Genomic DNA, 24,914 nt, shown 5'->3' on the forward strand with positions numbered 1-24,914 from the left:
CCTTCCTCCTCCTCCTCCTCCTCTTCCTCCTCCTCCTTTTTTTTGGTTTTTCGAGACAGGGTTTCTCTGTGTAGCTTTGGAACCTATCCTAGCACTCGCTCTGGAGACCAGGTTGGCCTCGAACTCACAGAAATTGGCCTGCCTCTGCCTCCTGAGTGCTGGGATTAAAGGCATGTACCACCAACACCTGGCCAGACGTTTTCTTTAAAGAACTATAGAGTTTGGGGCTGTAGAGGTGGCTTAGTGGTGAGAGCAAGTACTTCCTCAGGAGACTTGAGTTTGATTCTGGCTTAGAACGCTCTAGCTCCAGAGGATCCACAATACCTCGGGCCTCCATGGGCCCTTGCACTTACATGCACTTGCATACACATGATTAAAAATAAAATAAATTTTCTAAAAAAATCCATATAGTTTATGTTGGAGACATTTGAAGGTCATGATCCATGCTGCTAGGTTGATCCAAGGAAGCTATTCTTGGTAACACATGGATGGACAAACAGGCCTTCCCAGTTCTGGCTTCTATGTGTGAAGTCCATGCAGTGTTCACATGTCAGAGGGCATGAATAATCTCCTGATTTCCTTATTCTGTTTTATTGAGACAGGGTCTTGCTCCATAGTCCAGGTTGACCTGGGATTTGTGACTCTCCTGCCTCCCCTGCCCTGAGTGCTGAGGGTACAGATGTCTACCACCACCCCTGGCTTCCCTTTACTTCCTGTAGCCATTTAAACGTTTAATATTTGTGTGTTTCTGTCTATGTGGGAGTTTACACACATACGTGCAGGTGCCTGCAGAGGGCATCAGATCCTCTAGAGCTGGAGTGACATGTGGATGTGATCCACCACGTGGGTGCTGGGATCTGAACTCATGTCCTCTGGAAGGACAGCCAGTGACCTTAACTGCTGAGTTGTCTCTCCAGCCCTTAAAACACATTTACACCTCTCCTCATGCATAGACCGTAGCCTGCTTGTCTCCACTAGAACAAGCCTGGCTTTCAAGTCAGATGATCTCAGGCAAACCCTACTAGATCTGTGAAAATGCTCTTTCCTTCTCCAAAATACATCACAGTACATTAAAATGCTCACACAGACATAGAAAGATCCAGGGCAGTGGAGAGAGGAGAAGGTGTCATTCCCAGGAACAGAATGATGGTTTTTATTCTTATTTTTCAATTCTCGGCCAGGTGAAAGAGAAGTACCTGGAGGTGGGCAGGACGATGAAGGACTATGAAGACCGCAAGTATGAACTGTGGAAGGAGAACACGGAGCTAAGCCTCCCAAACCTCATGAAGAAGAGTCTTCTCACCAAGGTGCACCCTTCCACACTGTGCTCACAGAGGTGCCCTGCACAGCAGCAGCTTCAAGGACCCTTTGGTGGTTCAGTACCCTCCTTCATAACACAAGTTGAGGGGATGGAGAGATGGCTCAGCTGGAAGTGTGCACACCTTGGGTGTTCCCATCCAGTGAGAGACCCTGACTCAAAAGAAAAGATGCAGCTGGAGAAATGATGGCTCAGTGGTTAAGAGCTCATGCTGCTCTTGCAGAGGGCCCAAGTTTGATTCTCTATATAGACATGGGGGGACTCACAACTGCCTGTGACTCCAGCTCCAGGGACTCTCATGTTCTCTTCTGGCCTCCCTGGGTACCTGCATTCACGGGCATATACCCATTCCCCATATACGTGTGTGTGTGTGTGTGTGTGTGTGTGTGTGTGTGTGTGTGTGTGTGTGTGTGTGTGTGTGCGTTTGTCTAAAAATCAAATCTAAAAAAAAAATGATGTCCAAGGCTGTTCTCTGTCCTTCACATACATGTACACACATTAAATAAATAATTGAGTGGACTGGATGACAGAAATCTGTGAAGCCCTAGTTGAGTCATACATGAGTTTTACATTACTTATTAGTAATGTGATGGGTTTTACATTACTTATTAGTATGTGGATGTGTGGGCCTCTGTGTGTGTGTGTGTAGGCATGAGAGGACAGCCTGCAGGTCCAGTTTTCTCTTTCCTCTGAGTGGGATCTGGGGACTGAACTCAGGTTGGTGGCAAGAAACTTATCATTGAGTCACCCCACAGATGACCATTTTTTTTAAACCTTCCCACATGCCTCCTCCGTTTGTGGCTTTGGGCCTGGCATGTGGCCAATACTCAGGAGGTCAGTGTCTGTTGACCTGGAAGTTTTGTGTTTGTTATCCCTGAAACTCTTTCTAGTGGGCAACTTCTTTGCCACCCTGAGGGCAGAGTGAACTGGAGTGTTCAGGTCTGGGGTGTCAGCTATCCAATTTTAGCTGTGCCTGTCAACATAATTTGGTTTCCCTGTTTTCCAAGAAAAGCCAAAAATCTTCATTTTTATAGAGCTTTGCCTAATATTCTAATATTGGCAACTAAATGGAATTATTTTACCCCCCAGGGCTGAGGATTGAACTCAAAAACCTTGTACATGCCAGATAAGCACATGACCATTTAGCCACATACCCAGCCCCTCCCTGAGGGACTCTAGGCAGGGTATCTACTGCTGAGAAATAGCCCTGGATGTCTTCCTTTTTATTTTGGGGCAAGGTCTCACTCACTTGAACTCACTCTGTAATCCAGTTGGACCTAGGGCTGCTAAACTGAAGTGTGTGTGTGTGTGTGTGTGTGTGTGTGTGTGTGTTTGGTGTTCACATGAATGTTCACATATGCAGAAGCCAGAGGTTGACATCATAGTTTTCCTCAATCAACCCCAACAATATATTTTGAGACAGGGTCTCTCTCACTGAACTTATGGATTTGGCTAGACTGGCTGGCCTTGCAACCCCCCAGAATCCTGTCTAGGCTCTCTCTCTCTCTGTCTCTTTCTCTGTCTGTCTCTCTGTCTCTCTCTCTTTCTCTCTCTCACACACATATTATTTGTGGTATGCACATATTTACATATGCCTGAAATTTTACAGATTGTTGAGAATCCAAACTTAGGTCTTACTGATTGCAGAGCTAGCATTTTACACACTGAGACACCAGCCCAAAACTAGATTATTGAACATCTCTGCATAACAGAATGTGCAACCCACTGGTCCCACTCTGCATCCATCTGTTGGGGAAAGGGACCACACTGGTCTCTGTCAATCATGTCTAGTGAGCTTTACAAGCAGCGACAGACTGTCATTTTCAAGCTGTATATTGTCTCTTCCATAGATTGCCTGCTCGGGCGAGGATTCATCCTCTGTGGATAAGGGAGCCATGTTTGTCATCAACTTCTCTCCTGTTCTCAGAGAGATTATTAACGAAACCAAGTACTTAGAGCAGCTGGGATTCACTGTCCCTGAACTGGCAAGGAACGTGGCCCTCCAGGAAGACAAATTCCTCAGGTGAGAAGACCCCTCTTCAATTAGAGGGAACACTGGTCTCAGGACCTCTCGACACTCTTTTTGTTGTTGTTGTTTTTAAATGTATGTGTGTCTGTGTGTGCATGCACCAGTGTCTGTGTGCATATGTGTGTGCATGTGTGTGAGTGTGTGTATGTGTGTATGCATGTGTGTGTCTCTGTGTGCATACATGCATGTGTCTGTATGTGCATGTGTGTATTTATGTGTGCATGTGCACATGTCTGTGTCTCTGTGTGCACATGCACACTTGTACATTTGTGTGTTTCAGGTTCATGAGCATGGGAGCCAGGAAGTCCATGTTGGGTGTTGTCCTTAGATACTGTTCACCTTGTTTTTGAGGCAAAATCTCTCCCTGGTCTGTGGCTCATTGGTCTGGCTAGGCTGGCCAGTCAATGGGTCACAGGGATCTGCGTGTTTCCACCTCCCTAGTTCTGGAATTGCAGGAGTATGCCATCATGTTGCTTTATACATGGGAGCTGGGAGATTGAATTCAAGGCCTCATATTTGCAAGGGAAACACTTTATCAACTCATTTTCCCTTCAATGCCACTACCTGACACTCCCAAAGCAGACTGTGCAGTCCTTCCCTCAAAGCTTTTGTTCCTTGCATTCGTTTTTACTTAATTTTTAATTTAATTTTATTCTTATTTAAAAATTAAAAGTTAAAATTTTAGTTATTTTTGTGATAACGTCTCACTATTGAAGGCTAGCCTGGAACTCACAAGAGATCCACCTGCTTCTGCTTCCTATGTGCTGGTATTAAAGGCGTGCACCACTGTATCCAACTCATTTCGTTAAAAAAATTCTTATTATAGTTACAGTTTCACTTACGTACACTTCACATTCTGGCCATTCCCCCACTCCTCCCTCCCTCCCACCCCGTCTACCGTCCCCCTCCTCACAGATTTCTCTTGCATGTTTACATCTCTCTGTATTGTTTGTGGAGTTGCACCTCCGGGCACAGAACACCAGCAGGCCCCTCCTTGCAGATGCGAGTGAAGGTTTACCCCTATGGTTCTGGAGATGGAAAGGGCCTTGTGCTTGCACACACTATGGCCCTGAGCCTCATCCCAGCCCTCTGCGAATGTCCTGATGGAAGTTGACAGTGAGTCAGGCCTCTGGGGGAACATGCTACCGTGGTTCTTAAGCTTGTGTCCTGCCCTGTGTCTCTCACTGTTCCCTGTGCCGGGCACTCAGGTACACGGAAGGAATCCAGCGCATGCTGGACCACTACCACCAGCTTATCAACACGCTGAACGAAGCAGAGATGGCACTCCTGGATGACCACTCCCAGGATCTGATCAGGGTGTTCCGCTCTGGGTACAAGAGGCTGAACTGGAACTCACTAGGTAACAGCACAGTTCCTGGTCACCTTACAGTTCCTTTTATAGTTATTTTTGTGTGTGTGGTGTGGTGTGGTGTGTGCATGCAGAGGCCAGAGGAGGCTCTCACTGCTGTGGTGGCTTGCCGTTTTGGCTCAGCTGGCTAGCCAGTGAGCCCAGGCTGTCTCTGCCCACAATGCTGGGATTATAGGTGTGCACAGCCCTGCCAAACCTTGTACATGGGTACCAGGGATTCAAACTCAGGTCCTTATGTTTATAGGACAAACACTATTACCCACTGAGCCACCTGCCCAGTCCCTAGATCGACCTTAAGTAATGATCCCTTCTCATAAAACCACAATATCACAATATGTGAATATAAACTACACAAACTTACATAAGTGCACACATACACATAAACACATGCATACACATACACACATATATGCACACACTCATACACACATATGTATACACACAAATATGAACACAAATGTATCTGGATGCAATGAAACCATATTGTTAAGCCTGGAGGATTCCTGTCCAGACATATTTGTCCCAGGCCTTCTGGGCATGAGTGGCTTTTAGCCACTGCTCAGTCAACACAGCTTCAGGAACAGGGTCTATGGACTAAGTGGCATGACCATGGGTGTCACAGATGCTGGTGGGAGTGGGCCAGGAATGGCAGAGATAGAACCAAGTTGCTTTCTCTTCCTCCAAGGTATCTCTGACTACATCAATCGCTGCAAACAGGCCATTGGCAAGTTTGAGTCCCTTGTCCACCAGATTCACAAGAATGCAGAGGACATCACCTCCAGGCTTACACTAATCGAGTCTGTCAACCTCTTTAGGTACCCAATCTCCAAAACTGAGGAAGGGCTCCCAGGTATGCTTGGCTTCCAGCTTCTCAGTCATGGAGTAAAAGAGAGACCCCATGTGCATTATTGCTATGCTCCAGACATTCAGTGACTGAAATAAACCAGTCTAACCACCCCAGCCCTTTACTTAGAAGTATTATGGCCATGTCCCATGTCCCACCCTCTGCCATGTTCTGTGTTACTTAATAGTTTCACAGCTTATGACGCTGCTCCACCACCAAGTCAGCCCCAGCCCTCCAGATTCTTGGTTTTTATTTTTTATTTTTTTGGTTTTTTGAGACAGGGTTTCTCTGTATTGTTTTGGAGGTTGTTGGGACTCACTCTGTAGACCAGGCTGGCCTCAAACTCACAGAGATCTGCCTGCCCCTGCCTCCTGAGTGCTGGGATTAATGGTGTGTGCCACCGTATCTGGCTTGAAAATCACTTTCCATTAGTGATTTTGAAATGCTTCTGCCAGTGATTTCTCTTTTTTTTTTTTTTTTTTTTGTCTTTTAAGACAAGGTTCCCTGTGTAGCCCTGGCTGTCTATGTACTTGCTCTGTAGATCAGGCTGGCTCTGAACTTAGAGATCTGTCTGTCTCTGCCTCCTGAGTGCTGGGATTAAAAGTGTGCACCATTATGCCCAGCTGACTTATTTTTTCTTGAGATGAGCTCACTGTGTTGCCAAAGCTGGTCTTGAACTTGCTATTCTCTGGCCTCAGACTTTCCAGTGCTGGGATTGCAGGTGCACACCACCACGCCCAGCTGTGTGACTTAGTTAATGGTCAGATAACTTATTATTTGATGGGTACATATTTACTTTTCACTGTGCTAAACGTATTTTAAATTGTTCTAAATTAGTCAATAAGGAATTCAAAACTAGTCAGCAAAGAATTGAAGAAAAACATCACAGCCACTGGTATGGGGTGCCAGCATCCACCATGGCCCCTATCTGGTGTCATTTGCTTTTTTTCTTGAGATGAGTCTTAGCTTCTGGCATTGACTCCATTTCCATGAGTACATACAGCTCACGACCTATGGTGGATGTGTGGATGGCCCCTGACCCGTGGCTGATGTGTGGACAGGCTCTGATATGAAGTCCTTCTGAGTCACAGCTGCTGTATGTGACTCATGCCCTTCTCTACAGGTGTAAAAGAATTCTTTGAGCACATTGAACGAGAAAGGGCCAAGGATGTGGACCACATGGTCCGGTGGTACCTGGCTATTGGGCCGCTGCTGACCAAAGTGGAAGGGCTCGTTGTGCACACCAACACTGGCAGGGCCCCCAAGCTGGCCTCCTACTATGAGTACTGGGAAGGCAGAATCTATGACGTCTTGGGGAAGGTCATCCTGAAGTAAGGCCATGCATGTGTGTCATGCATGGGTTGGGCATGAGTTATAGGTTGGATGGGGTGGCTGACCAGGGAGGGGTGCCCTCTGTGCCCCTGTTCCTATGAGCCTCTTCTGGCACACAAAGACTGTTGTGTGCCTCTCTGCTTCTGGAAGACAGGGTAACTGGTTTGTCTGGCAGCAGAAGGCCCCAGAAGGTGTTTCGAGATGGTCTCAGAGGACAGGTGACCCAGCCTTCTTCCCCGAGGCTACAGTCAATCACCTGCTGGAATGGTCACTGTGTATTGAGTTCTGATTGCTTGTGACAGTTGGACACTGAAGCTGCTGTCCTCTGAGGGTCCTGTGGCCCAGAGGCATATCTGGGACAGCTGGGAGACACACACATTACAGCCCGGGGTCATTGTAAGAAGCCAGCCCATGAGCAGCAACTCCATGACCCCTGAGTCGTGCTGGTAAAGGTGGCATCATTGCATCACAGTGTCCTCTTTGAAAATTTAAACATATTTTAAAATATTTAATTTTAAATTACACGTATGTGATCATGAGTGTAGGTGCTATGGGGGCTAGATGATTGGCTGTCCCTGCAGCTGGAGTTACAGCAGTTGTGAGCCACCTGACATGGCTACTGGAAACCAAACTCAGGTTCTACAGAGCACCTTGTCTGGAACTGCTCTCCCTAGTGTTTGCCTAATGTATTGTATCTTCCCATTAGCCATCCATCCACCTCCCCAGGCATGCACACATCCATTCTCCATTCCATCTGTCTGTCATCCATCTATCCATCATCTATCTGTCCTCCTATTACCACCTACCCATCCATTCATTTTGATATACACACATACCTTCATCCATGGATCCACCCACCAATGCGTCTGTCCATCTGGCTATCATCCATCCATCCTGCTATTATCCATCTAGCCATGCATTCATCTACCCACCTGTGTATCCATGCATCCATCCATCCAGCCAAGCTTTGTAAGAAGTGGCCACGTGCCAGGACCTGGACTAGATCCTGGTCACAGACAAGGGCCCTGTCATGCAACCTGAGAGCTGAGGAGAGAGCTTTGGTAAGCAAGGGGATAGACACCTGTTGAATGATTGCCATGGACAAGCAGAAAACATCCCCAGGAGGCAGTGCGCTGCTGGGAATGACTTTTGGGTAGTAGTAGTTGTTGTTGTTGTTGTTATTATTATTATTATTTTGGTTTATCAAGACAGGGTTTCTCTGTGGCTTTGGAGGCTGTCCTGGAACTAGCTCTTGTAGACTAGGCTGGTCTCGAACTCACAGAGATCCGCCTGCCTCTGCCTCCTGAGTGCTGGGATTAAAGGTGTACGCCACCACCACCTGGCGTGGTTGCTGTTACTATTTCCCACCAGTAGGCATTTGATTCCCCAAGTAGAAATGACCAAGGTGCATTAATAGTGCCCCCCCCACACACTATGATTACGAATCTGCAGTGTGTGGCAGACCTGCCCCTGGCCCCAGGCCCTGCCACCTCCCTCAGAGCTTGGTGTATTTTGTACCCTGAGTCCATGTCCTTTGCTCTCCCCCACTTAGGAACTTACAGGTCTTCAATTCTCTGATCCTTGGGAATACCCCTCTGTTCCAAGCTGAAACCATTCTGACGGCTCCGGAGATCATCCTCCACCCTAACGCCGCCGAGATCGATAAGATGTGTGTCCACTGCACCCGCAACTGTGTGGAGGTTACCAAGGTAATGTGGAGGTCACCAGGGTAGCAGCAAGACCTTCTGCTTGCCCACTTGCCTCCTGCTCATTGGTGGACACAGTTGGAGAGGTGCCAGCAGACACTGGGTCAGCTGCCTCTAACCTCTGTGAAGCCATCAAATTTGGGAGCAGTCCCATAGCCCAGTCCTGCCCCTCCCCCATTCCTCTTTTTAAAAATTTACTTTAAAAAAAATTATTAGCCCAGGCTAGCCTCAGACTCCCTATGTAACCAAGGAGGACCCTGAATTTCTGATATTTCTACTTCCACCTCCCTGGTGCTGGGATTACAGGGAGGGAGGGAAGGGCCAGAAGGGAACCTAGCAAGGTATGGTGGCACACATCTGTTATCTCACCACTGAGGCTGAGGCAGGAGGATCATGATTTCAAGGCTAGCCTTGAAGGCCTACATAGTGAGATTGTCCATCATAGCGAGACTTGTTGCCAGGTGTATGCCCAGGAGGCGTGCTCTGTACTCACCTCCCACCTGCTCTCCTGCCAGTATTTTGTACGCTGGATGAATGGCAGCTGCATTGAGTGCCCCCCTCAGAAGGGCGAGGAGGAAGAAATCGTCATCGTGAGCTTCTACAATGACATCTCCTTGAACCCCCAGATCATGGATCAAGCTGTCATGATCCCCCAAAATATCCACAGGCTCCTAGTGAACCTCATGAAGTACCTGCAGAGGTGGAAGCGCTACCGGCCCCTCTGGAAGCTGGACAAGACTATCGTGATGGAGAAGTTTGCGTCCAAGAAACCGCCCTGTGTGGCCTATGACGAGAAGCTGCAGTTCTACTCCAAGATTGCTGCAGACGTGATGCGCCACCCACTGATTAAGGATGAGCACTGCATCCGGCTGCAGCTTGGGCCACTGGCCAGCACCGTGCAAGAAAATGCAAAGTCCTGGGTGACTTCACTGGGGAAGCTCCTCAACGAGTCAGCCAAAGAGGAGCTTTTTAGCCTCCGGGATGAGATTGAGGTGCCCCAAAGTCACCTTTATTTAAAACAGATCTTCAAGGGTGGTGGGTGATGGTGATGGTGGTGGTAGTGGTAGTGTAGGTCTATGGTAGAGCCTTGCCTAGCACATGCAAAGGCCCTTGGTTCCTTCCTGTCCTTGTTTCATTTCTGTGGTTGTGATTAAATATCCAAAACAAAAAAAGACTTAGGGGAGGAAAGGCCTATTTCACTCATAATTTCAGGTTACAGTCCATCACTGAGGGGATGTGAAGGTAGGAACTTAGGCAGCTAGTCATGTCCAGCTAGTCATATCTACAGTCAAGAGCAGAGAGAGAATAAATGAACTCTTGCTCGTGTGTTCTCAGCTAGCTTTCTCCTCTTGTACTGTCCAGGACCCTCTATGTAGGGAATGGTGCCACCCATAGTGGGCTTGGTCTTCCTACGTCAATTAGCAATTAAGACAATGCCGCCTCCCCACAAAGATGCCCGCAGGTCAACCTAATCTAGGCAACTCCTCATTAAGATACTCTTCCTAAGTGATGTCTAGGTTGCATCAAGTTGACAATTAAAACTAACTGGCACACATCCCCAGCATTCAGGCTAGAACTAGGAGCCCTATTCTTGAGGAAGGTGGGCTTCATCTCTCACTGTTTTCCTCCTCAACCGAATCCTTTCATAGCACCTGAACAAGAATCTTAAGAAGAGCCCCAACACCCTTGAAGATCTCAAATTCGTCCTTGCAACAATTGCAGAGATCAGGACAAAATCTTTGGTCATGGAGCTGAGGTACAAGGACATCCAGGAGCGGTACCGCACCATGGGGATATACAGTATCTTTGTGAGTCAGCTTTGCTTCTTGGGGCCTCTGTTGGTTGGGCTAACTACTCTATTAATTGTTTTCCTGTTCCTGTCATAAAATACCCCAGTGAAAGCAACTTCAGGAGGAGAGAGTTTATTTTGGTTTATGGTTCCCGAGGGATAGAATCCAGCATGGCTAGAAAGGCATGGCAACTGTCAGGGAAATTCCATCATCACAAGTGGGAAGCTGGTTGGTCATATCTTGTTCACACACATGAAGCAGAGAGAGACTACAGGAAGTGAGCAAGGCTATGGATTCTCAAAGCCCACACCCAGCAAGGTCCTACATTCTAAAGATTCCATCACCTCTCAGAACAGAGCCACCAACTGGGGACCAAGAGTTCAAACAGTGAACCTGTGGGGATGTTCTAATTCAACCACCAACACCATCCTCAGAAGGGCCTCTCAGTCACCTTGCCAGCCATGTGTTCCCAAGCAAGTGACTAAGAAGCCACCAATAGGAAGCCACCTCACAGGTACTTTAATGAGCTTTAAATGTGGAGCCCCTAGCTTGATCTCACAAGGCTCCTGTGATATTTTACAGCCCACCCATACTAGCTTCACTGTCTCATCACTCTTCCCTTGTCTTTTCCTTTCTTGGAGAGAGGACAGAGGTCACTTCCTGTAAAAATTAGAGTTTTGTAAAGTAATAAAAGGGCTGGCAAGATGGCTCAGTGGGTAAAGGAGCTTGCCACACAAACCTGGAGACCCGAGCTGAATCTTCAGAGCCCATGCAAAGGTACAAGGAGAAAACTAATTCCACAGAGTTGTCCTCTGATCTCCGTATGTGTACTGTAGCACGCATGCTCACATCTACATAACACACACACACACACACACACACACACACACACACACACGTAATCATAAATGAGAACAAGAAGGAAACCCTGGTCTACAGAGTGAGCTCCAGGACAATCAGGGCTACACAGAGAAATAAAAGCAAACAAAAAAGAATAAGAGGGAGAAGGAAATGTGAGATGATGAAAGAAACGGGTGATAAATGTTTTTTGTTTTGTTTTGTTTTTTTGTTTGTTTTTTTTTTCAAGACAGGGTTTCTCTGTGGCTTTGGAGCCTATCCTGGAACTCACTCTGTAGACCAGGCTGGTCTCGAACTCACAGAGATCCGCCTGCCTCTGCCTCCCGAGTGCTGGGATTAAAGGTGTGCCACCAACGCCCGACCATGATAAATGGTTTTATTAATCTTTCTTTTTATACAGGGCCTCTTTATCTTTTAAAATTTTTTAAAGATTTATTTATTTTTATTTTATGTGTATAAACATATGCCTGCATGTATGCACACTATGTGAGTGCAATATCTTCAGCGGCCAGAAGAGGGCGTCGATCCAGACACCACCACCCACCACCCCCACCCTCCGCCTCTCTCCTCACTATGAAGCCTTGGCTGGCCTGGAACTCGTTATATGTTTCCAACTCATAGAGATCCCCAATTCTGCTTCCAGAATAAAAGGCATGTTCCACTACTCCTGGCCCAGATACCATTTTTATTACAAAAATACAGCTTTGCTTAGACATGGTGGCATACACCTATACTCCCAGACTTGGGAGGTGGAGGCAGGAGGATCATCTTTGGCTACATAGTGCGTTAGAGGCCAGCCTGGAATATGTGAAATTACAACTCCAAAATGAACAAACAAGGGTCTGGAGAGGTGGCTTAGCAATTAAGAGTGCTTGCTGCCCTTCCAAAGAGCCCAAGTAGGGTTCCCAACATTCACATCAGGCAGCTCACAACTGCCTGTAACTCAAGGCCCAGGGAATTTGTTATTTTCTTCTGGCCTCTGCAGGCACTGTACATACATGTAAACACACAAACACATAATTGAGAAGTAAAAACTAAAATCCCCAAACCAAACAAATGACCTCAAGAACACAAGGTTAACATCTCAGCTTGCTTTTTGGTTTGTTCTGATGGCTCCCTTGGGTTCAACTAGAAGCAGAAGTCTGTGGGGGATCAGCTTTTATCTGATATTTCAATGCCAACATTATTGATAATTTGTTCTGTCTCCTTTTCATTCTCTCTCTCTCTCTCTCTCTCTCTCTCTCTCTCTCTCTCTCTCTCCCTCCCCCTCTCCTCTCTCTCTGTTTCTCTCCCTCTAGCCTACTGAAGCTGAGCAGGAACTGGTTGATAAAATTGAGAGCATGTGGCAAACACTCTTCACAGAGTCCCTGAATGTGGAGCATGCTCTTGGAGGCATTAAGAGAACATTCACTGAGGTGAGGTGTCACCTCCACTCTGACTGCAGATGGAGGGGGTGGGCTGGGGCAAGGCTCAGAACAAGGGTGTGCACAGTGCGCATGAGATCCTGGGTTCAAATCCCCTCACTGAGGCTAAGTCAAGCTAACAGGTGACCTCCTTCACTCAGATCACCCGGAGTGAGATAATGAACTATAGAACTCAGCTGGACGAGTTTGCAAGGCGCTTCTACAGGGAAGGCCCTGGGGCTGTGGGTGAAGACCTAGATAAAGGTAAGGCTGTGGTGTGGGGGTGTTGAGGGCTTAGGGGTTCCTGAGAGGTTCACAGGAAGTGATGAATGTTGTCACTGAAGTATCCTCAGCTGCTTCTCTCATGGTTGGTTTAGTGGTGGCCTCCGAGGGCAGGGTGGATTCAATGCATAGGGTCAGGGGGGCTTCTGAAGGATCTAGTTAGAGCTGCAATACTGGTCTATTCCCAGGGGATCCAGCAGTCAAACATGGTGGCCACTGGCGTCTGCCTTTGCCAGTGCAGCTGTGTGTATTACACACACACACACACACACACACACACACACACACACACACACACACACACACACACACACACACACACACACCCTTTACTGCTCTCTCCCCTTGAATTCATTCTTCAAACTTAGACCCTGGACCAAGCCATGCTGTTTCCCCTCAGTGTCTGCCAGATTTCTGTCATTATGACACATATCTGAAAGAAACAGTTTAAAAAGAACAACAACTGTTCTGGCTCACAATTTTGGAGGCCTCAGTTCACTCTGGTCATGTGGAACTTCCAGTGGGGTAAACTGTAGCTGAGGAGTCTTTTTCTGTCCCACCAGCCAGCTCCCAAATAATGAAACGGAGACTTCTTATTAATTATGAAAGCTGGGCCTGTAGCTTAGGTTTGTTATTAACTCTTATAACTTAAATTAACCTGTTTATATTAACTTATGTTCAGTCACGTGTGCTACCTCTCTTCTATCTTGTACCTCCTGTTTCTTCTCCATGTCTTCTGGAGGCTCCTGTGGGCTTAAATTCTCCTTCTCCTCTTCCTTTCTCTGCTTATACCTTCTGCCTAGCTGTTGGTGGCTCAGCTTTTTATTACACCAGTCACAGCAATACAGCTTCATACAGTGTAGAACATCCCACAACAGAGGAGACTACAGGAGACTACTCAGCCGCCAGGAAGTAGAGAGTGTGAGGATGGGTGCAGACAGGCTCTTCAGAAGCATGTCCCTAAGCCATCATCCCCTCCAACCAGGTCTCACTTCCTAGTTTTCACCACTTTCCAGTGACAGCCTCAAATCTGAGTCCCTTGATGGATCATCAGTTATCTCAGCTCTGTCATGATCTGGTCACCCTTCAGTGTTGGATCCACCATCTGGAGACCAAGCCTCCACCACAGAGCCTATAGGGGGATACTTTGTCTGCAAAACACAGCACTTGTCCTTCAGATGTCACCAGCCAAAAGGGTGACAGAGAGAAAAGACCACTCTTAGTCTAGAGCAATGGTTCTCAATCTTCCTAGTGCTGGGATCCTTTATTACAGGTCCCCATGTTGAGGTGATCCCCAAACATAACATTATTTCATTGCGACTTCATAGCTGTAATTTTGCTACTGTTATGAATCGTAATGTAAATATCTGTGTTTTCCAATGGTCTTAGGTAAAGGTCATGACTCACAGGTTGAGAACCACTGTTTTGTTTTGTTTTGTTTTCAAGTCAGGGTTTCTCTGTGTAGCCTTGGTTGCTTTGGAGCCTATCCTGGCACTCGCTCTGGAGGCCAGGCTGGCCTCGAACTCACAGAGATCCACCTGCCTCTGCCTCCCTAGTGCTGGGATTAAAGGCGTGCGCCACCAATGCCCGGCGACCAGGCTGGTCTTAAATTCAAATATCCCACCTGCCTCTGCATTGCAAGTGCTGGGATCAAAGGCATTTACTACCACTGCCTGTGCCCTGCTGCGCCAGGAGAACCACTGTTCTAAAAGAGTATGGAGAGACTGCTTAGACACAGCTGGCTAGGGCTTCTGATTGAGCAGTCAGATCTTGGGAATCACCAAGAGCAGTAGGAGAAGGGCAAGGCTTGAGGTGGGGGTGTGGTGGAACACACAGTAAGTAGTGTAGGATGATAACAGCCATGGGGCACTGGGGCCAAGAACAGACTTGGAAGTTGGAGTGTGAAGGCCATTGTCAAGCTGATGAGGAAAATCTCAAGGGCAGCAGAGGGCAGATGACACTGACTGTGATCGGGGACAATATGGGTGTCCCTTCAATAGCCTCACTTGCAGCATGCTCTGGATGTAAAGGGTTAACATTCTAACTGGAAGGGCTTGAAGGGCAAATGGCCTTTTGGTTTCTGGGGCAAGATAAAGCCTGCTGAATTTAAATTTACCACCCCCATAGCTTTTGTGCACGAAATTATAATTAATAGCTGATTTCTTAAACTTATTTAGTTTTTATTTAACATTTCAAATTATTTACATATATAATTTGAGAGAGAGAGAGAGAGAGAGAGTGTGTGTGTGTGTGTGTACTTGCTTGTGTGTCTCCTGCATGTGTGGAGGTCAAAGAACATCCCACAAGACATACTTCTTTCCTTCCACCATGTGGTTCCTGGGGATTGAACTTAGACCATCCATCTTAGCAGCAAGGATCTTTACCCACTAGGCCATCTTGTTGGCCCTCAATCTTGTATACACACACGTTTTAGACATGCTGCTCAGATCATAGGCCTGATTGGCTGGGAAGTTACTATGTAGGCTGGCCTTGAACTTGCAGCACCCCCCCCACCCCCTCCCGTCCCGTCCCTGGCTCCCAAGCACTGGAATTAGAGGCATCTCACATTCACACTGTCCTTTCTGCTTTATCTCTGCACTTCTTTTGCAGGCATGGAACTCTTAGGCAGTTTTGAAAAGGAGCTGGCCAAACACGAGAAGAACCGGCAAGAACTGGCCAACGCAGAGAAGCTGTTTGACCTCCCCATTACCATGTACCCTGAGCTCATCAAGGTGCAGAAGGAGATGACAGGGCTCCGGATGATCTATAACCTGTATGAGTCCCTAAAGGTACTGCCCCTCCCGGACACTCCCAAAGTTGGGCACAGGGACCTTTGTGCTCAGGTGCATCAAGGACTAAGAAAGGCCACAGTCCCTTCTTTCTGGCTGCAACACTCGCCCTTTTACATTAGATGTTCCTTTAAAGAGAGAGCTGAGGGAGGCCAGAGCAAAGCTTGAACCTGTCCCTTCCTTTGCATCTGCATCAGGCCCCATTGGTGACGACTTACCTAATGTTTCTAGGTTTCCAAAGAGGAGTGGTCCCAGACCCTCTGGATCAACCTGAATGTCCAGTATCTGCAGGAAGGTATCGATGGCTTCCTCAAAGGCCTCCGCAAGCTGCCACGCCATGTACGCAACTTACCCGTGTCCTTCCATTTGGAAGCAAAGATGAAGGCATTCAAGGACTCCATCCCCCTCCTTCTGGACTTGAAGCATGAGGCCCTGAGAGAGAGGTTGGTTCTCTCCTCCATCAGCCTCAGGAGCTCACAGAATGGCTTTAGGTCTCAGACATGTACAACTTATAGACAAGGGACACAGGGAGACGAGGGACCAGTTCAGCAGTGATGTGAGAGGTAACAGGATTTGTTTGAAAGGAAAGACAGCATTATGGATTTTGTAAAAATGACCCAACAGCTGCTTTAGTATTCAAAGGTGTGTTTTTGTTTGTCTGCTTTTTTTTTTTTTCAAGACAGGGTTTCTTTGTGTAGCCCTGGCTGTTCTGGAACTTGCTCTGTAGACCAGGCTGGCCTCAAACTCACAGAGATCCACCTGCCTCTGCCTCCTGAGTGCTGGGATGAGAGGCGTGCACCACCAGTACCCAGCTCATTTGTCCGCTTTTAAAAGCAGGAGGATTTGATTGGCAGAATCCAGGAAAAATGGAACTGGGCCACCAATGTCATTTGCAGTTTTTAGGTGCAACATTAGAAGAATAAAAAGAACTAGACATGGGGGTGCACACCTGTTGTCCCAGTGATTGGGAGACCAAGGCAGGTGGACAGAAAGTTCCATGACTATCTGGGCTGGATATATATTGGTGTGTTGCCTCAGAAACCAAAGGGAGGGGAAAGGGAGGAGAGCAAGTGCCGTTAATCTTGGGGGGGGGGGCAGAGATGTTGACATAGGCTTTCTCTCTGTAGCTCAGACTAGCTTAGAAAATCACTATGTAGCCCAGGCTAGCCTCAAACTAAAGACAGTCTTTCTTTCTCAGCCTCCCAGGCAAGAGCCATCATGTCTGGCTTGAAATGAATCCTATATAAATGTTTTGTCAGTGTACATGTGTGTGTAACTGGGGATACAGAAGGCTGGAACCACAGATGACTATGAGTTGCCATATGGGTGCTGGGAACTGAAGCCAGGTCCTCGAAAGAGCAACCAGTGCTCAACTGAGGAGCCATCTCTCCAGTCCCTTAGTGGTATACTTAACTGACTCAGTGTCTGAGATACCGTTTCCACATGTAATCAGCATTCATTCCTGAGATATTTGGCTTCCTTAAAGACCCCTTACTTTGGGCTCTAATGTGCTTTTTACATTCCACTAGAGTTTGGGCTCACCCAGCAGTGACAGATGGCTTGTGTCTGCCATGTTGGATGCTCAGGTCCTTCTGGGTCCTAGGGGTCTCATGTCTCATCCTACCCTACTCCATGCCTATGGGGGTTAGCCGAGTCAGCATGCTCTTGTCCTCCTGGGTTGCATTTCCTGGAATCTGTTCACAGAATCATGGGCTCAGAGTCACATCAAGCAACTTTATTTCACTTAATGGGAAATTGGTTCCTGTTGTTTACTGCTTTACTCTTTTGGCTTTTTGAGGGGCTCACCACCCAGCTCCCAAATAAATCACACACACAGGCTTATTTTTACTTATGAACACCTGGCCTTAGCTTGGCTTGTTTCTTGCCAGCTTTTTTTTTTTTTTTAAATCCAAATTAACCCATCTACCTTATCCCTCTGGGCTTTTATCTTTCTTACTTCTGTATATTTTCCTTTCCTTCTTACTCTGTGTCTGGATGGGTGGCTGGGTGGCTAGCTGCTGATGCCCTCATCCCCTTGTTCTCTTTTCCTCATTTCTCTTCTATCTATTCTCTCTGCCTGCCAGCCTCGCCTATCCTTGTTCCTGCCTTGCTATTGGCCATTCAGCTCTTTATTAGACCATCGGGTGTTTTAGACAGACAAAGAATCACAGTTTCACTGAGTTAAGCAAAAGTCACAGACCTTAAAATAATATTCTCCAATAGGTTCCTTCCCCATAGTCTGCCGTAGTGTGGATCTGGAATGTTCCCAAGAGGTTCATGTGTTGAAGGCCTTGTCCCCAGTGGTAACTGTTGTTAGCTGACTTCAGGAGGGAGAGCCCCTTGGTCTCATTTCCCCTTCTCCATCTTCATGTTGCCACATCTCATGCCCCGGCCATGCTTCTCTCCCTCACCATGGTCCAAATGACTGCAGACTGACCCCTTCGAACCCTTCTCTCCATTAAGTCACTGTCCTCAGGTGTTTTGTCACAGCTCCAGGGAGCTGGTGAGGACGCTGTCCTCTTCACACCTGCAAGAAGGTCTCTCTTGGACACACATGTGATTTCAGCACATTTCCCTGTCTGTCTTGTTGAGCCCAGAGTGGTAGGCACAGGCCCAGACAACATGTGTCTTCCCATCTCTGTCCCTACACTTCGCCCGGGCCTGGAATCCTCTTGCCCTTTGCTCACAGGGCTGTTCTTCCCTGTAACAAACCAAGGCCCCAGTTCCATGACCTTGTAGCTCACAGTCCCCAGGCTTTGGTCATTCCCTTCTTTGTTGGCCACATCTGAGTGTCACCTCTGATATTGGGGATCCCTCCCAATTTTTTTGAGCCAGGGTCTCAGGATGTAGCCCAGGTTGGCCTTGAATTCCCTCTTGTCTTCTTTCAGCCTCCCGTGTGCCTGCACTATCACCCCTGCCACCAAGAGCTTTTTCCCAAGCAATTCAGAATAGTTGGTACATACAAGCTGGGGTGTGTGGCTCAGCGGCAGAGTGATTGCCTAGATGTCTGAGGCCGAGGGTCCCATCCCTAGCTCTGCACAAAACAAGCAAACAAAGCAACTGGTTTGTAGCTAAGCCATGGAGCAGTGGGTACCAGTGTTCCTGTCAGTAGCAAATGGTTTGCCATACCATGTGGACAGACATGTCACATGTGTGCTTGTGTGATTCACTCTAGGGAGTTCACACAAAGCCAAGATCACTTGATGACACGATGACCATGTTTCTCAGAACATGACCCCTTGTCAACACAAGATGGTGTTTAATTTGTAGACTCTTTTTTTTTTTTTTTTTTTGTCTACTGACCATCTATCCAAGCTGGGGATCAGTTCCCTGAGACCAGTCGCTGGGCCTGTGGTCACCTCATGCTTGGGGGAGTCAGTGCTGAAGCAATACTTCCCAACACACTTGGGTTCCACTGATACCAGGTTCCCCCTCAGTTTTAAAAAACTAGTGGCTACTCTTTCTCAGCAGTGGTGAAGACACACACAGGGCGGGGCTTGAATGCTTCCTGGTTTTAACTCTGGTGGTAGGGAGGAGGATTTGGAAGAACTCAGTATAATCCCAGGCTGTCCTGTATCACTGTGGAAGGTCTCCCATGGGGCCTCCTCCTCTGACAACAGTGGGAACAATTAAGCTGGCTCTGCATTTGCTGGGGTGGTGTTTGTTAATGACTCTATGCTCTTCCAGACACTGGAAAGAACTCATGGAGAAAACAGGCGTGTTCTTCGAGATGACAGAGACCTTCACACTTGAGAACATGTTTGCCATGGAGCTGCACAAACACACAGAAGTGCTCAATGAAATTGTCACAGCGGCCGTCAAGGAGGTCGCCATCGAGAAGGTAGGGAAGGAGAACCTTCAATTTCAGTGCTGCGAATCTGCCTCTTATTCACTCTTGGGTCTTTGGTTCATTGAGATGGGGTTTTACCATGCAGCTGAGGCTGGCCTTGAACTCATGATCTTTCTGCCTCAACTCTCCAAGTGCTGGAACCACATGAAGGCTCCACTACTCCAAGCAAAGGCTGTCTTTTCATTTAGCAGAAAACACACTGACTCTTTATCTAAGTAAATAGAACCTCTGCCCCAGTTTACTTTTTTTTGACATCATCCTTGATTATAGTTTCACATTCTAGTTACTCATGAAGAATTGGATACCACTTGGAAAAATTAAAAATAAACAAATCACTCACATCCTGGACACTTGAAGACAGTCATTATTACCATCCTACTGAATGTAGCTACTTAAGAAACATGCACAAGGTCAAAGAGAGTGCAGGGAGATGCCACGTGAGCACATTTTGCACAACTAATACAGAAAGCTAAAAGATGCATGGACACATGTGGACTCATCCATACATATATGCATAAATGCTATACATACATGCAATACATGTGTTCATGCTCATACACACACACACACACACACACACACACACACACACACACACACAACATAGATACATATAATACGTATAGACATTGTCTTAACTACATTTCTCACTGCTGCGGAAAAACACCCTTACAAAAGCAACTCAAGGAAGGAAGGGTTTATTGTGGTTCACAGTCTGAGGGCACACAGTCCATTACAGCAGGAAAGTCATAGCAGCAGGAGCGTGAGGCAGCTGGTCATACAGCAGCCACAGTCAGGAAGCAGAGAGAGATGGATGCTGGTGCTCAGCATCCTTTGTATTCAGTCCAAGTCTCCAGCTTAGGGAATGGTGCCATCCATAGTGGGTGGATTTTTTTTTTAAACTTAACCTAATTAAGATAATCCCTCAGTGGCATGCCCAGGGGCTGTCTCACTAGGGATTAAATCACACATATTTATACACACCTACATATAGACATGAACATGAGCACACATCATTGAAGATTTCTTAAGAGAATGGAATCATAATGGGCCTAGTATTTTGTACTGGGGCTTTCTTGCTCAGCAGTGTGGGGAGCGCAGGCAGGACCCTCTTGTTACATAGGGAGCTGCACAGTTGAGACCCCAGTTTTGGCACTCAGTGGCACATGTGGCATGCTCTGCTGCCTCTCTGAGCCTAACAATACATAACAATCTTTTTGGACTGGGGGTCAGATAAGATCCCACATGAGACACACTTGCCTGGCAGAGTGCATGCCTGATAGGCAGGGAACACTGTTGCTGAGGGGAATCTCAACTTCTCAGATGATGGAGCTGGGACACCGGGCTGAGGTGCTGACGGATGACACATTAAGGAAGGAGGCTGCTGGCTCAGGGTCATGTTCTCTCGGTCTGTGGGCCCAGCTACTTTCTTTCTTTTCCAACCAGGCCGTAAAGGAAATCCTAGACACCTGGGAGAACATGAAGTTTACAGTGGTCAAGTACTATAAAGGCACGCAGGAGCGAGGCTACATCTTAGGGTCTGTGGACGAAATTATCCAGTGCCTGGATGACAACACCGTCAACTTGCAGAGCATCTCCGGGAGCAGATTTGTGGGGCCTTTTCTTCAAACTGTCCATAAGTGGGAAAAGACACTGTCTCTGATAGGGGAGGTCATTGAGGTGAGAGCAAAGCAAACAAAGTGTGCTGCTAAGTCTTGTGGGAATTTTATATGGGGACATTTGTGCTTAGAAATGAATGACTACTTCATGGCTCTTGATTTATTCATGGGTCGGGGGTGGGGTGGGGAGTACATCAATGGAGACAGTGAGGAGTTCTGATTTCAGGGAATGCATTTTTAATTTCTAAGATTCCTACTTGGCCTTTTAAAGTGTCCCTGTTCTTTTTTCCATACCTCCTGTTCTTGTTGCATAGATGCTTTTTCTATCAATGTGTTAAACATTGAAAACTGTACACATATCTATGTTAAAGCCCTTTCCAGACTATTGCAGAGTAGGTAGACCTCTCCACCCCTAAAGTTTTTCTTCTCATTCTTGCTTCACTTTGCACCTGCATTTGCAGTCTCCCTAGCCTGGCCTGTCATTCGGGGTGGTGGGTCAGGCCTGTGTGGACAGTGCTGAACCAGGCTTCTGTGAACAAACCAGATCAGTCAGGCTCAGTTCACTATTTCTGGGTGGCTGGTTTTTTTTTTTTCCTCCCCAGACCATAGACAAGTACATTTTCTCATTCATATCCTGGTTTTCGGGAAAAGAAACACAATCCTGTCCATGTTCCTGTCATGCTTGAACACCCTTGACTTGCTGTGTTTTTACCTATGACTCAGAAAGCTCTCTGATAGGGAATAGTTTTGTTGGTGGTGGTGGTGATGTGTGTGCATTTCAGGGGATTGAACCTCGTGTATGCTAGGCAAGTTCTGTACCACTGAGCTATCTCCCTAACTCCCATCTTCTTTATGATTTAAACAATTTTATTGAGATCACTTTTATGTAACATAAAATTGACCATTTTGTTTTATCTTTTTGTCTGTATGTTTTTGTATGTGTGTGCACAAGTACATGTGTGCAGATGTGTATGGAGGCCAGAGGTTGACATCATCACACTCTCTACCTCTTTCCACCTTGCTATTTATTTGTTTATTTATTTATTTATTTATTTTGATTTTTTTGAGACAAATTTCTCTACATAGCTCTGGCTGTCCTAGAACTTGTTCTGTAGACCAGGATGGCCTAGAACTCAGAGATCTGCCTGCTCTGCCTCCTGGGTGCTGGGTGCTGGAACTAAAGTCATGTGCTACCAAGCCTGGCTCTACCTTGTTTCTTGAGACAAGGTTTCTCATTGAACCTGGAGCTCACTGATTGTCTAGACTAGCTGGCCAGTGAGCTCCAGGTATCCTCCTGTCTCCACCCCGTCAGTGTTGGGGTTACAGAAGCATCTCCACCATGCCTGGATTTTACATGGATACCTGGGAGCTCAGCACACATCTTTGTGCTTGAGCAGTGGGCAATTTCCAGACTGGGCCATTTCACCAAACAAATTAACCCTTTAGAATACACACCCAGGCCAGGGGCCATTAAAGCATTTATGTTGTACAAACTCTGCTTCCATTTGGTCCCCAAATTTTCTCAACACCATAAAAGAAAACTCCCAGCCAATCACTCCCCAGTTCCCACTTCCCCAGGTCCTGCTAGCCACACATCTGCTTTCTATTTCCATAAACCAGTCTACTCTCCATGTTTCAAATGTGCGAAATCACACACAAAGCTCATTCATGTGGTAGCATCTGTCCTTGCTTTTCTCCTTTTCACAGCTAAATAATATTCTGTTCATGGTTGTGCTGCCTTTGGTTTACCCAGTCATCACCTGATGGCATCTATGTTGCTCCTACCTTCTGGGTGTTAGTTATAGAAATGCCACCAGGAGAGTTCCTGGATACACTGGTTCTCTGTAGTCATTTCTTTGGTGTCTGTATCTGGAAACAGAATGGCTGAGTAGGTGGCGTGTAGCTTCTGTGAACAGGGGCATCTTCACTGGTCATTGTGGATCACAGACCTCCAAATTCTGCATGTAACTAGACACATCCTCCCTGCCCAGGCCTGGTATTGGGAGTGTTATTTTCTTTTGAGTAAAGCTGTGCCCTTTGAGATGCTGCATCCCTGCATGGCAACCCCTAACTCTTCAGGGATCTGTTCTGAGATGTCCTGACAATGCCCAGATCCCAGATAGTGCTGACCTCATACGACTGTTTCCCGGCACACATATACCTATGGCAAAGTCTAATTTACAAATCTGATCTGCTTAGAAGTGAGCCACAGTGACAACAGAGCCACAGAGCCACAGAGCATTGTGACAACAGTGTCTCAGGGCTGTGTGACTGTGCTCTCTCTCTCTCTCTGCACATCTGCTGAACTATTATAGTTTTGGACTTCTGTTGGCCACAGTTAACTAAAATCCCAGAAAGAAAAAGTGAAGATCCAGAGGCCTGGGCACTTTGGGCTAAGGGGTGGTGGTCACATCTCTGCACACGGTGCCACTTGGCCTGCTAATCCTTGCATTGATTGAGTTGACCTGGATGAATCGTGGGTTGGGGGGTGGGTTGCCTGCATCCCTGGGGTGCCTTGTTACCTTGTGACATTGACATGGTGCATTTTCAGATCTGGATGCTGGTTCAGAGGAAGTGGATGTACCTGGAGAGCATCTTCATCGGTGGGGACATACGGTCCCAGCTGCCAGAGGAGGCCAAGAAGTTTGACAACATCGACAGGATATTTAAGAGGGTAGGTGACTAGCGTGAGAGTAGACAGTGTCTGCATCAGTGTGAAGTGGACAGTGTCCCCATCAGTGTGACAGTGTCTGCATCAGTGTGACAGTGGACAGTGTGAATCAGTGTGAAAGTGTCCCCATCAGTGTGGCAGTGTCTGCATCAGTGTGACAGTGGACAGTGTGTATCAGTGTGAAAGTGTCCCCATCAGTGTGGCAGTGTCTGCATCAGTGTGACAGTGGACAGTGTGTATCAGTGTGAAAGTGTCCCCATCAGTGTGGCAGTGGACGGTGTCCCCCCATCAGTGTGGCAGTGTCTGCATCAGTTTGAGAGAGTGGACAGTGTGCATCAGTGTGAAGTGGACAGTGTCCCCATCAGTGTGACAGTGGACAGTGTCCCCATCATCATGAGAATGGACAGTGTCCCCATCAGTGTGGTAGTGGACAGTGTCACCAGATGCTGTCATATCTGTGTGGACTGGTCCCTGCAGGGGCAGCTTCTAAAGCTCTGGGTCATTAGCTATGACTTTAATTTACTCAGCAAAGTTTTCTGCTTATTGATCTACACAAAAGTTGGCCATGTGTCTGTCTAGGACTTTTATCCTACATAAACACATAGATGCAGATAAAGCCACAGCAGGTTACAATAGGACCACTTCCACCAATATACCCATCCCTTTTTAGTTCATATCTTTGATGTGTTTCTTTACATTTTTAAAATTAATTTTGTGTGTGTGGTGTGTGTATGTGTGTGTGAGTGTATGTGTATGTGAGTGTGAGTGTATTTGCGTGTTGTGCATGTGTGTGTGGTGTGTGAGTATGTGTGAGTGCATATGTGTGTGTGCGTGTGTGCATGTGTGTATGCATGTGTATGTGTGTGTGCATGTGTGAGTGTCCGTGCATGTGTGTGACTGTGTGCGTGTGCTCACGTGTGTGTATGTGTATATGTGTATGTGTGTGTGCGCATGCGTGTGTGTGTGTGTGTGTGTGTGTGTGTGTGTGTGTGTGTGTGTACACATGCATCCACCCCACACACCACACACACCACAGGCCAGTGTGAAGTGAGAA

The 24,914-nt window shown here is 47.1% G+C and overlaps 1 protein-coding gene across 1 annotated transcript in view; it reads left to right on the forward strand.

Annotated features, from left to right (window-relative positions):
• Dnah10 (dynein axonemal heavy chain 10) overlaps window positions 1-24,914 on the forward strand; it is a 105,109-nt gene that overhangs the window by 21,020 nt on the left and 59,175 nt on the right. The window contains exons 14-28 of the mRNA XM_027413894.2: window positions 1,182-1,307; window positions 3,169-3,341; window positions 4,556-4,707; window positions 5,402-5,566; window positions 6,684-6,891; window positions 8,445-8,601; window positions 9,114-9,590; window positions 10,248-10,406; window positions 12,545-12,661; window positions 12,811-12,913; window positions 15,542-15,720; window positions 15,952-16,163; window positions 19,408-19,561; window positions 21,017-21,250; window positions 23,741-23,863. Of these exons, the coding sequence (XP_027269695.1) occupies window positions 1,182-1,307; window positions 3,169-3,341; window positions 4,556-4,707; window positions 5,402-5,566; window positions 6,684-6,891; window positions 8,445-8,601; window positions 9,114-9,590; window positions 10,248-10,406; window positions 12,545-12,661; window positions 12,811-12,913; window positions 15,542-15,720; window positions 15,952-16,163; window positions 19,408-19,561; window positions 21,017-21,250; window positions 23,741-23,863 (2,739 nt within the window). The remainder of the gene's footprint in view (window positions 1-1,181; window positions 1,308-3,168; window positions 3,342-4,555; window positions 4,708-5,401; window positions 5,567-6,683; window positions 6,892-8,444; window positions 8,602-9,113; window positions 9,591-10,247; window positions 10,407-12,544; window positions 12,662-12,810; window positions 12,914-15,541; window positions 15,721-15,951; window positions 16,164-19,407; window positions 19,562-21,016; window positions 21,251-23,740; window positions 23,864-24,914) is intronic.

This window comes from Cricetulus griseus, chromosome 4, assembly GCF_003668045.3.
Source record: "Cricetulus griseus strain 17A/GY chromosome 4, alternate assembly CriGri-PICRH-1.0, whole genome shotgun sequence".
NCBI lineage: Eukaryota > Metazoa > Chordata > Mammalia > Rodentia > Cricetidae > Cricetulus > Cricetulus griseus.